Here is a 13654-nt window from a genome sequence, read left to right as displayed (position 1 = left end):
TCACAAGATTCTATGTGCTGTGGAAAGACATGTTGAGAAAAATCTGAACGCTTTCAATTATTTCATTAAATAAAAAAACAAAAAAACCCCAAAACTAAACAAAAAAGGAGCACCTGAAAAAAAAGAAACAAACAACCAAATACACACATGGAAATATATTTCCTTTAACTAACCATGGACTGATTTTGAGAGTACAGTGAGCAGGAAATACACCATTTTTTAAAAAAATTTGAAGTGGTGGTATCAAAACTGTAACTGGGAAAAATTCCAAAGGGTTGAAACTATTATGAAGACTTTACAAGTCTGACAGTTTTCGTTATCACCTCCAAAAGCATAAATAACACTGACATCATCCAGTCCACTTTACTTGTCCAAATCAGTTTTAATATTAAACTGATATTTGATAGTATATGACTGTAAGTATACTGGAGTCATAAACACAGTGCGATTGGAAAATTTACAAAATCTGCAATGTGTGCCATGTGAGTGAGGGCAGACAGAGGCAGTTATATAAGCAGATGATAACACATCAGCCCAAGAAAGAAAAAAGAACCAGAGATCAGTTTCTATGGCAGATCAACTCAAAAAAGACAATATTAAAAATCAAACAAGTACTTCCTGTTTGAAAGATCAAAAAAAGGGGAAAAAAAACCAAAACCAAAACAAAAAAAAAAAAAACAAAACCAAAAAAAAACCCAAACCAAACACCTGCAGGAAAACTGTATAATCCTTCTGGACTTCCACTGTAAGAATGGCATCCATAAAGGCCAGCATATTGACTATCATGAGCTTGTCAAGAAAGTATTAAGAAAATGGGTCTCTCAGGAACTTAAAATCCTAGAATCACAGAATGGTCAGTGTTGGAAGGGACCTCTGGAGATCATCTAGCACACCCCCTGCTAAAGCAGGTTCACCTAAAGCAGGTTGCACTGAGTTGCATCCAGGCAGGTTTTGAATGTCTCCAGAGAAAAACACTCCACAGCCTCTTGGGCAGCCTGTTCACATGCTGTCACCCTTAAAGCAAAGAATTTTTTCCTTATATTCAGATAGAATTTCCTGTGTTGTGGTTTGTGCCTGTTGCACCTTGCCCTGTTACTTGGCACTACTGAAAAGACCTGGCCTCATCCTCTTGACACTCGCCCTTAACATATTTGTATGCATTGCCCATGAAACAACTTGCTGTCCATGAGAACTCCCAGGTCCTTCTCCACAGAGCTGCCTTCCAGCAGGCCAGCCCCAGCCTGTACTGGTTTGTGCGGTTGTTCCTCCCTGGGTGCAGGACCTTACACTTGCCTTTGCTGAACTTTGTGAGGTTTTTCTCCACCCAGCCCTCCAGCCTGTCCAGGTCTGGCTGAATGGCAGTGCAGCCTCTGGTGTGTCAGCCACTCCTCCCAGTTTTGCATCATTGGCAAACTTGTTGAGGATATGCTCTGCCCCTTCATTCAGGCCACTGATGAGTAAGTTGAACAGGACTGGACCCATCACAGTCCCTGGGGAACACCACGAGCTACAGGTCTCCAGCCAGACTCTGCACTGCTAATCACAACCCTGAGCTCTACCATTCAGCCAGTTTTCAGCCCACCTCACTGTCCACTCATCTAATCCACACTGCCTGAGCTGACCTATGAGGGTGTTATGGGAGACAGTGTCAAAAGCCTTACTGAGTTCAAGGTAGACAACATCCACTCCTTTCTACTTGTCTACCCAGCCAGTCATTCCATCATAGAAGGCTCTCAGGTTGGTCAGGCATGATTTCCCCTTGGTGAATCCATGTTGACTCTTCCTGAGGACCTTCTTTTCCTCCACATGCTTCGAGATGGCCTCCAGGATAAGCTGTTCTATGACCTTTCTAGGGGTTGAGGTGACACTGATTGGCCTGTAAGTTTCCTGTGTCCATCTTCTTGCCCTTTTTGAAGACTGGAGTGACGTTGGCTTTAACTCCAGGCCTCAGCACCTCTCCTGTTCTCCGTGACCTTTCAAGATTAACACTTTTTAATGTTTCCGTGCCAAAGAGAAATTCTTGATAGTATGAAATTTATGATATCTATTGCATGTTCAGAAGTACTGCATGATGACGTGTAGAAATCTGACCAAAGCCTGCTGGTATGTTAGAGAACTAAAAACTGCAGACAGAAAATAAGATCACAGAAGCTGGTCTGGGGGAACTTGTTTCTGCTGTAGTCTACCTCTGTATTTTGGGCAGGTATTATTTTAGATTAAGTTGGCAGAGTAGTCCAAAACAGAGTGTGGGAACAAACAACCAAAAAACAGTGTGGACAGTTAAATGCACTTTGATACCCTGACTTACATTTGATCCAAACTGCTTAACACATGAAGCCCCTTCAAATTGTGTAGGCTACCTGTTTTGTAAATATCAAGTGAACCAAAGCATGATATAACTATGAATTTGTTCATTGTTATATACACCAAAAACATGCATCACCAAAAAAAGAGAAATATAAAGGATGGCAGGAAAATCTCCAACAAGTTTCAAAAGCAGAACATATTAAGAAAAAAAAGTCCTGTCTGTGGATGATGCCAACGGCCAGACTGGGTTCATTTAGTCCAGTATGCTAACACTGACAGTGGTGAAAAGTGAATGCTTAGAGAAAAATGTTAGAATATGGCCACCATCTATAGTTCATCTTCTCATCATTACCATATTTCAATCATCTATAGTTAGGTACTTCTGATCTTGAGCTACTAATTTAGTAGTCCATGAGTGTCTAATTTAGACTCCTGGGTCAGCCCACAGCTAAAAGCTAAAACTGGTAAAGCACACTAGTAAGAAAAAGAGTTTCTGTGGATATATTAGTCACAAAAGGAAGTTCATATACAATCTGGATCCATTAATAAATGGGCGAGCCAACCCTGTGGTGCTGCAGTCCAATATGGAAAAGGCAGAAGTACTCAATGACTTTTCTGCATCAATTTCTACAGCACATCTGCTTCTACACATCTGTGTGTACAAACACGATTGGGAAGAAGAGGCACAGCCAATATTGGGGAACAGGTGAAAGAAGATAGCTCTATTCAAAGGCAGGGAGCCAGATACCTTTCACCAAAGGGTGCTGGAAAAAAATGGCTGATTCTATGCAAGGCTGGTATCATCTATGAAAAACTGTGGTGATGAGAAGATCTTACTGACTGTAGAAAGGCTAATATTACATGAATTTTCAAGTAAGGCAAAGAGAAGCTAGGAACCTCACATCAATCCCTGGAAAGAACATGTCCTCTAGGAAAGCACAAACAGGAAATCAGGAGCACTTACACAGATATACCAAAGGTGAATCATATGTAATCAACCTGATTGTCATCTATGACAAAATAACTGGCTACATGGACCAGTGGTAGATGCCATAGCACTCAGGGTAACAGTGCTCAACATCAGCAAAGTTTTTGATACTGTCTTCTGCAACAGTATCTTTGGGAACTGACAAAATATTCACTTAATAGATAGATTCAAAATTGGCCTGGCAGCTGTGTTCAAAGGGTAGGAATCAATGGCTTCATATTCAGCTGGTGGCCAGTTATAAGCTGAGCACTTGGATGTCAATATGGGGTCTTAGACTGTTTAGTATTTTCATCCTCAACCTTGATGTTGAGACCGCAGCAACTTCCAGCCCAGCAAATTTATGGAACATACTAAATCAGGAAAAGTAGCTGACACACTGAATAACAAAGCTTCAATCCAGACACTTGACAAAGTTGAGCACTGGCCCACCAGAAACCTCATGAAACTCAACATAGGTATGAAGTTCTGCACTACTGATGAGTAATGTGTTCTCATCCCAAATAAAACAAACCATTTACTCAACTACATTAGAAGTGGTGACAGCAGATCAATTGAAACTTTTATTCTGCTGGTGAGGCTTTATCTGCAATATTAAGCCCAGTGTTTAGCCTCACACTTCAAGAGAGATACTGATAAAAACTCTAGAGGGTGTGGAGGTTAGTCAGAGGCTCAGAGCACATGACCTGCAGTAAAAAGTTGAGACAGCTAGGCTTAATTAGTCTGACAAAAAGGAAACTAAGATACTATCTAACAGCAGACCATAACTTCTTCAAGAACCATTGCAAAGATAATGAAGCCAAACTTTCCTTAATGTGGCAAACAATATACAAGTGGCAGTTTAGGAAATTCAAGGTTTTACCTTACAAGATACTTCTTGTAAGAAAGGCAGGGCAGAACTGGAACATCATACCCAGACTGTTGTGAAATCTCCATTCTTGAGAGTTTTCAGGACTGGCTGTAAACAAAGCCACAGCTGATCTCATTTAGTGTTTGGCATTAGTCCTGCTTTGGGCAGCAGGTTGGAGTCAATGCCCTCTCAAGGACCCTTCCAATCAATATTTATATGACTTATTCAAGTTGTTCAATTTATTTTGAACTCATATAAAGCTTCTGCATCTACAACAGACAGTCCTACAGTAGTTCATAGCTTCAAAAGTGCATGCTTGGAATAAAACCAAGCTTAAGAGGTGGGCCAGGGTGAGGCGGGGGACAGGCCAAGGTTGGAGGAGAGATAGATGGCACAATTGAAATGCATCTATGCCTGTGCCCAAAGCATGGGCAACAAATAAGCAGAGCTGGAAGCCACTGTGCAGCAGGAAAACTATGACATAATCACCATCACAGAAACATGGTGAGAGAACTGGCATGACTGAAGTGCTCCAATGGATGGCTACCAGCTCTTCAGGAGGGATACACAAGGAAGGGGAGGCAGTCAGGGAGTGTTCCAATTGCCTAGAGCTGGATGATGGTGACAGTAGAGTTGAGTGTTTATGGGTAAGGATTAGGGCGAAGGACAACAAGGCAGATATTATGGTGGGAGTCTGTTGCAGACCACCCAACCAGGATGAAGAGACAGATGAAACATTCTACAAGCAGCTGGGAGAAGTCTCACAGTTGCTAGCCCTTGTTCTCATGGGGGACTTCAACTTTACCAGATGTCTGCTGGAAATACAACACAGCAGAGAGGAAACAGTCTAGGAGGTTCCTGGACTGTGTGCAAGATAACGTCCTGATACAGCTGGTGAGAAAGCCAGCCAGGGGAGATGCCCTGCTGGATCTTCTGTTTACAAACAGGGAAGGAAGGACTGGTGGGTGATGTGGTGATTTGGGGACATCTTTGGCATAGCAATCTTGAAAGGATAGAGTTTTCAACTTTTGGGTAGGTAAGGAGGGGGGTCTGCAGAACCACTGCCTTGGACTTCTGGAGGGCTGACTTTGGCCTGTTTAAGAGCCTGGTTGATGGAGTCCCTTGGGAGATACTTCTGAAAGGCCAAGATGTCCAGGAAGGCTGCACATTTCTCAAGAAGGTAGTCTTTAAATGTACAGGAGCGGGATGTTCCCATGTGCTGAAAGATGAGCCAGCAAGGGAGAAGACTGGCCTGTTTGAAGAAAGCTTTGCCTGGAACTCAGGGTAAAACAGAGATCTTATGACCTTTGGAAAAAGGGGCAGGCAATTCTGGAGGACACTAAGAAAGTCTGGAGGTTCTGCAGGGCAAAGATTAGAGAGGCAAAAACCCAGCTAGAATCCTGGCTGGCCACTGCTGTAAAAGATAACAAAAATGTTATTTACAAATAACTTAGAAACAAAAGAAGGGCCCAGGATAATCCGCATCCTTTTAAGGATGTGATGGGGAACATTTTCACAAAGGATGAGGAAAAGAGTGAGGTACTTAATGCCTTCTTTGCCTCAGTCTTCAATAGCAAGACCAGCTTCCTCTGGGTACTCAGCCCCCTGAGCTGGAAGGCAGGGATGAGGAGGAGCAGAATGAAGTCCCCACACTCCAGGAGGAAACAGTTAGTGACCAGCTGCTTAACAAACTAAAATGATGACTAAATTTCTGTTGCAGAGGATTTCCCAGCGCTCTGGAGATCATTGGTAATTCAGTTTTAACAGTTCTTAAGGAGTCACTGTTTCCCGCAAATCTTGTACTGTCAGAGGCTTCTGCTTGGGAAAGGAACCAAATAACTGCTGACAAACTAAACATACTATTCCCCTTTAAACTAGCCTTACATCTCATGCTGCCAGTTGTCTGAGTTTTGTTCAATGGTTGGCTTGAAGTTTCAGAGTCTGGAAGCTCACCTTGCACATCTGCAGAGAAAGGTATGTGATCCAGAGAATGTTTAAAGAAAACAAAGTGTGAAACTTCCAGTCAATCAATGTGGTTACACTTGCAAGTCATTTTTCCAAAGAAAGTAACTATAAATTAATTTATAATATAAAACGAATGAAGAAGTTATCATTAGTTATACTGTAATTCAACTAATTGGTATAAAAATTGTCTTTAATATAATTTGATATGCTTCCTTCTCTCAATAGAATCTATGCTTTTACGACCACACTAGCATCTTTGTGGTTGTCCAACCGCATTCCCTGCTTTGTTGTGATCCAAGTTTGATCTGAATCTCATCTTTCAATATGTAGTTGGACTACAGTACAGAGGTAGAGGGACAGAGATAGGCTTATTCATTCATTTCATGAAGCCAGTATTTTGGGGTGGTGGAGGAACGTGTTTGCTTCATAATAAAACATTTGTCCAAGTATAATTCAATTTGGCTATATTTATTCCACTATAAGTAAAGAAAAAAAGCCTCTAAACCCCAACAATTAAAAAAAGTAATAAGACCACATGAAAACTTTTTTTCTTCATCTATTACATCTTTCTTGTATTTTTCATAGGGTCATTGATTTTAAAATTGGACACTCATGTGGAAAAGATGTGGTTTTTACTGTATGACAGGTAATGTAAAATAAGCTGTTGGAAATTCCAGCAGAATGAACACTAGTACATATAAATTTTAAGAAATTTCCAGTGAAGGTGCTTTCTTTCTGAGGTAAAATGTAATTTTCAGTACAGGAATAGCTGGCAGCTATTAGTAAGTCTTCTTGACTTTATTTTAACCTGTAAAGACCTGTCATGCTCAAATAGGCATCTACAGAAACAAAACCTTTGAAACTTCAAAATATAGCATGGGGAATTCTGACATTAGAAAAAATATCCAAAAAGGTGAACATGGAGTGTCAGGTCCCAAAGAATGTCATGAAATGCTGCAGCTTGTCTCAAAGCTTACATTACAGATTTTCTAAGTCTGTATAAGACCCATGTAAAAGAATGTGCTAAGACAGAGACAGAGTTTACAATCAGAGCAGTATTGAAATTGCAATAAAATGCTTCCAAATATACACTTTCATATTTGAAGAAAGCTGAAGAGAAGTGACAAGAGCATGTTCTTCTCAAAAATAGATTAAATTCTACTGAAACTAGATTTTGATTAATCTTGTTAAAGATAGATCTAAACCCTTCTTCAGAATACTGTATTTTAAAATTAAGATATTTTAATTGGGATTTTCACTTTCTTATCAGAAGGGAAGAAAAAGACAAACTCAAAGTAAAGCTATTTCCTATATTACAGAGAGAGTGACTTTAAGAAGGCAAAGGGAAAAGTGTGCTAATATTCTATATATAAAACCTAGAAAAAATTTTCCATAGTAGTGTATTTTTTTAGCTAAATAGAAGCACTTTCTTTCAATGTCTTATTTATTTATTTTAAAGAATTAGTAGCATTCTTACTTTGGAAGCTTATGATGCAATTGAGCAACCATCATGGTAACAGCAATTACTGAAACAGGTTAATTTAAAAATTAACTTTATTCAATTTTCTGAAAACTTTTAGTTTCCTTTTGTTCCTTGTAAGACCTCTTTCCAATGTATTGAGTGTTCAACTTGAGATAAATGACATATGTATTACTAACATTCACCAGTCCTGTTATTTACAATTACAAATCCCACCATTCACATTTATAAGACTTTTAACAAGCTTTAGAGAGGAAACCACCTTATTTATCCCTAATATGTGTAAAAGGAATACAAGACAAGAGTAATTGTTTCCTTTTTCAAGGCCTGTCAATAAAAAGGCTAGAAATTATGCACGTGTGTATGTATATCTGTCCTCCCACTATTTCCAAATACAATGCTTTTGCATTATACAGAGAGGCTACCAGAAAGCCACTGGAAAGACTCATTCTTTTGAAAGAGAACTAGTACTTTCTGGGTTGTTTCTGAATGGGCCTGCCTATTAAGGTGAAGTTGCATTAGATGGGATTTATTTAGAGAAGATTATCCAGACCAGAGCGGTTTTATCTTGAAAGAAACTGAACTATGAAAATTGAAATACTTAGTTGAAAGGAATTAGTTCAAGGACAGCTTTCAAGCATAAATTTGAGGTGGCAGTGAAGCCATTGAGAAGCTTGTGCTTTCAGAAACTATTACTGCTCTGCAATCTAACCTGTTAGAGAAACCAGGAAGCAAGTAGGCTGCCCTTAAAATCAACAGGATTTTAGACTATTGCTAGAATCTGTCCTCAACAGAAAAATGATCAATTAAGTACTAGTTGGATTTTTGTGGGGTTTTTTTTTTCATTTTTTTTTACTTTGTAAAAAGGTTGGTTCTACACTAATGTCCAGAAGTGATCAAAATAAGGTTCAATACAGTACAGTTTGATCTAAAAACATATACTTTGGCGGAAGATGAAAAATACTTTCTCACCAAAATAAACATCTCTGACCCCCAAAATTACAACCCTAAGACCAAGAGCATAACAATCTGTCAGATATAACTTCTGTTTATTTTCTTTTGATCAAAAGCTTATTTACCTTCAGTGAACATCACCAAAAATGTCATTAAAACCAACACACATCTTTTTCACTTTCACTTTTTTCAATTCCAGTGGATATTGTATTTGTAAGCCATGTTCTTTCATTTACATACATTTGAAATGTCTAAGATATTTCTTCTTGTCCATTATGATGGGACTGCTTTTATCATTATGTTATACATATAAGCGTTAAATATCACATTCATGGGAGCTGATGAAAAAGCTGACCTTCCCTCACAGATAATTTGGGGACTTTTTTCCAAACAGGAAAAAAAAACAACCCACTGAATTAGTGAGAAATTAGGAGAAAAAAACACTTAAAAAGAAAACATTGATTTTGATATCTTGTACATCTTGCATTCTATTGTTCAGTAATCTCAATGCCTTCTTTCACTTTCTTATAAATTCATTTGAAATACAAAAGAATGACAGTCACATCATCACAGCACATAGTGAAAATAATTTTAAATTATATCCTAATAGTGTAGCCTAAAAAGAAATGTGAGGGCATGATCATCATCATTGCATCTCCTTCAAGGTACTGCTCCTCACATAACTTTAAAATGGTCTTGCAAGTAGGTCTTTCAGTGTCACTTGCAGAGACAACACTAGAAAAGGACTTGCAGATTATCTGTCTAAGCCTTTTGCTATCAAGCCATATTTCTGAGGTTAATATACAAAACACTGGCCTAAGCAATGATTTTAGAAATCATGATAGTTAAGAAATACAATTCATTTATTTCGATTTCTCTGAAAATATCAAGAAATCTTTTTTGTCAGGTAATGTCAGAAATGGCATTCTATATAAAATTAGTTATAAATCTTTCTCTGAATAATTTAACTCTTTCTGTTCTCAAAACTAGAGAAATAGAAAGACTATAATAACTAATGAAGAATTATAACTAACTAACTGCCAGCTAGCACATTTACTTGTGATCTCATTGTCAGTTACATGTTCTGTTTGATTATAGGGCGGGGGAAAAAAACCAAACAAAACAAAGTACAAGAAGTTATGTGAAAGAATGAAGTAATATAAATTCATAAAATCTTTGCTCATCTCCCATATTACTCTTAAAAAAAATTATCTGCAAATGTTAGGAAATGTGCTGCATGATATCTAAAATATAAAATACATACAAACCAAACCTGAATGTAATAAAACCAATTCATTTAAAAATTATCAATCTCTCTCCTACTTATTTCTTCCTTTTCTCTTTCCTTGCTTAGGTGTTTTGAAGTGATTTGCAAACATAACCATAATGTGAAATTAGCATATGACTGAGAGCAAGATAATAGCTTTATATTTAATGCTTTAATACAGTCTAAAATTTGTCTCTGTATCAAATATATAATAATATGTATGTTTAATATTTTTAGTATGTGACTAAATGATTATTCCAACAACTGAAAAAGAAACAAATCAGAAACTTAGATAAGAGATGAAAAATAATTCAAAACATTTTCAAGAAGTTTTCATGTATGTGTCTTTACTCATACAGTACATGAACCAGTGCTGTTACTGACAGTAGGAGTCATGTATGTTCACTGAGAAAAAGGCATAATATTTTGAAAGAGTACTGCAGTATTTTTTTCTTTAAAGACAAGGAATTTGAAAGATAGCTGAGAATGGAGGAGAATATAGCAAAATAAATCCAAAAATAGTCTGCATTAAGAGTGCTAAATCACTCTGAGGACTACTCGGGAAATACATCTGCATGTTTCAAACTTCTGGGTTCCTGAAAAACATACCATAGAAAATGCAATATTCTATATTAGATTCTAACGAGTATTTCTATAATAACAACCGAAACCTCCTCTGTAAGTTTTTATTGTTCTTTTTGTGTTGCATTCAGTTCTGCTTTGCCTTCACAAAAACCTCCAGTACCATATGTATGCTCAATATTTGTAAATCTAATATAGTATTTACATGAGAAACTTATTTTAACTTACCTTCAATCCATTTTTTGCCAGATTATCAGAGATATATGCTCTCTTCGAAATAGGTATTTTATCTTCTTTGCATCCTAAGTACAGGCTATATTGCACTACATAAGTTTATACAGAATTCCATTTCACTTTTTACTGAGAGGTTCAGGTTTGAAAGAGTAGCTCAACAACAGCAATAAATTTTTAACATACATTTTCCAAGTTCAGTATTAGAGAAATGATACAATGGTAGGGTTTATATTTTACCTAAAATCCGAGCCTATCCGTTTTCCATTTTCTGGTTCTCCCGGATCTGGACACAAATTGGATGCCTGTTTAATACCTCCCTCATTTACTGTAAAAAAAAAACAAAATAAAACAAAATCAACAAAAAAAGATTAAATAATATAGGTTTGAGGAAATACAGAGTTAAGCAGTTAACAAATAGGAAAAAGTATATTCTCTGCCTAAGTTTCTCCTCCCTATAATAAGCAAAGTATGCATTTTAAGGTTTGTTTGTGTTTATTGGTTTTTTTGTGGGTTTTGTTTCCAAAAATAATGTAAGTTTTTTGTAAGTTATACTAATCATCTATTTTGATTTCTTATAGTATTATTGAATCCTTATGGAAATGTTATTACTATTCCTTTAGAAAAAATAATGTTTAGAGGGGTGTTCATCAGGTTTAAGGCTGTAAGATTTTACTCTGAAAATAATCTAATAAATGTATCCTCCAATAAGAGCTGACCTTTTCTCTTTAAATTATAATAAAACTTGAATTCATAGACTCATATTGAGAGAATTGTCCTTACCCCCAAAATATGATGATCTGAAGGTAAATTCAAAATGCCAGTTTGATTTGCATATATTTATCTTAAAATAAACTGAAATGGATCTTCAGAGAGAAACTTCCTGTGAACCATTCAGCATGGTTTTCCAAAATGCATATGTAGCGATTTATCCCTCAGCATACCCAATCACCTCTTCACTCATTTTTTCATTGCATTATATACTTGTAATTTTTACAGCTTGCAAAAGTATATCTTAGAAAAATAATATAGGCCAAAATAATTCTATTAATTTTGTATTTAATTTTTTAAATTCATTGAACCAGGAGGTAGCAATTCCCAAAAAAACAGTAGCAAAGGAGGTTGGTCTGCTATTTGGTAAATTCATGGCCTGATAGAAGAATATTTTCTATCAAGTTGACATGAAAGACAAGTTGACATGAAACCAACAGATTTATCCTAAGCAGATATTTTCATATTTATTCATTTTTATTTCTGCAGAAGTAGACCAACTGATTTGTTATATATAAAAAAGATTATAACTTTCAAGAAAAAGTTTGCATATAATTATGCTAATTACATTACATTATAAATTGAATGTACCTGAATAAACAAATGTTAGTTTCTAACTATATTTCTAAAGGGCGTTCGTGAAGTGTCAGCTTTTAATGAAGGACAGCAACATTCAGAATACTTAGGGGTTTCCCCTTCTTTGAAATTTGTCTTCTTACATATACAGAAAAGACAGAATTGGTTTGGTACCCCTGAGAAGTCAAAGGTCAAATGTTGCAGAGAGTTAAAAGGAAAACATCTCAACTTAGCACACTGATAGAAAACCTGTATCAGGCTCAGCCCTTGTCAACTGGAACCACAGTATTTATTCTCTGCCTGGAAAGAACTGTATCATGTCCAAGGTTGTTCTAACCGCAAACCAAGGCAACCTCTGTTCATTTGCATCAATATGCTCAGGGCACGTTTGGGCCAGGAGGGCTCTTCCTTAGAACTCGTCCATATTACTGTGTTTCAGTCTTTTCCTTCTGCAGTACTTGTACATGTGTTGAAACCATATTAGCTATAGAAACCCAAGTTCCTGCTAGTGTTGGCATATATATATATATGTGTGTGTATATATATATATATATATATATATATATATATATATATGACAATTCCAGTTCCACAGACTGCACTTCACAAGGCCATCTAGCAGGAACATGTTGGATGAGCATTTAGAATGAACTCTCTTTTTGAAATATCTCGGTGGTTTTCCCTATTTCCAAAGCCTAGATCAAGATGTGAGAAATTCAGAATCATCATAAGTAGCCTATATATATAGAAAAGACCTTAAAACTTTGGGTAGACAGTTAGGATTCACAGAGCCATGCAGGAAGGGAAAGGATGTGCACTGAGAACAAGTAGGGAAAAAGATACTTTCTCAGTTTTTTGAAAGTCTGCTAATTTTTCTGACATTAAACATATCTTAAAACTATGGTAAGGAAATTATTCATGATGCCTGATAAGAATAAATAAGAAATTAAAATAAAGTGGTGTCATTTGGGGGTTGTATCATATATCTATGCACACAGAAGAAATTCTTTAAAAAAAAGAAAAAAGCAAAAATATTTAAACAGAAATATTTACTTATATTGCAATTCATGTTTTAATATTTCAAATATTCATTGGAATTCTGTACACTATATTTCCCCATACACAGGTAACAGAGTGAATATTCATAGAAAAAAGGAAATTCTACCGGATTTCAAAACACAAGAACTATTATATACTTCAACTTCTCAAAAAATGGAAGCTTGAAAATATTTTTTTTTTGTTTTGACATCTTCTGTATAAAGTTCAATTCCTAAAAATATTTTATTAGATGAATTTTAAATTATAATTATGGGTTTACTAATATTAAAAAATAAAATTTTAAAGGCTTCTGTTAAAGAAAATCAATAAAATAATTACAGTGACAAAATTAAAATAAGACATATAACACAGTAAAAATTCAGAAGAAAAAGTGATAACTAGAAGCAATTAAACTGATTTCTGATTTGATTCCAAATCAGAAATATATTTAAGTACAAACTTAAAACTGTTCTGATGTCTGTTAAGTACTTAGCAAAAAATAAATGCATTTTTTATTATTTTTTTTTATGTTACTTTTCCAGACGTTTGATTTTTCAGTGTACTGAAATACAGTTCTGTGTACTTCCCCAGATATCTGTCTGTCTATGTTTGTTTGTTTTATAGCCCAGATAATCATATGACAATAGG

At 36.1% G+C, this 13654-nt stretch overlaps 1 protein-coding gene across 3 annotated transcripts in view; it reads right to left on the bottom strand.

Annotated features, from left to right (window-relative positions):
• The window catches only part of CSMD3 (CUB and Sushi multiple domains 3), a 725150-nt gene that overhangs the window by 425168 nt on the left and 286328 nt on the right, over window positions 1–13654 (bottom strand). For all 3 annotated transcript variants that reach the window (XM_056333378.1, XM_056333379.1, XM_056333380.1), the window contains one exon: window positions 10862–10949. In XM_056333378.1, coding sequence (XP_056189353.1) covers window positions 10862–10949 — 88 coding nt within the window. The remainder of the gene's footprint in view (window positions 1–10861; window positions 10950–13654) is intronic.

The sequence above is a fragment of the Falco biarmicus genome, chromosome 3 (assembly GCF_023638135.1).
Source record: "Falco biarmicus isolate bFalBia1 chromosome 3, bFalBia1.pri, whole genome shotgun sequence".
Taxonomy (NCBI): Eukaryota; Metazoa; Chordata; class Aves; order Falconiformes; family Falconidae; genus Falco; species Falco biarmicus.
This window is presented reverse-complemented; position numbering and strand designations above follow the sequence as displayed.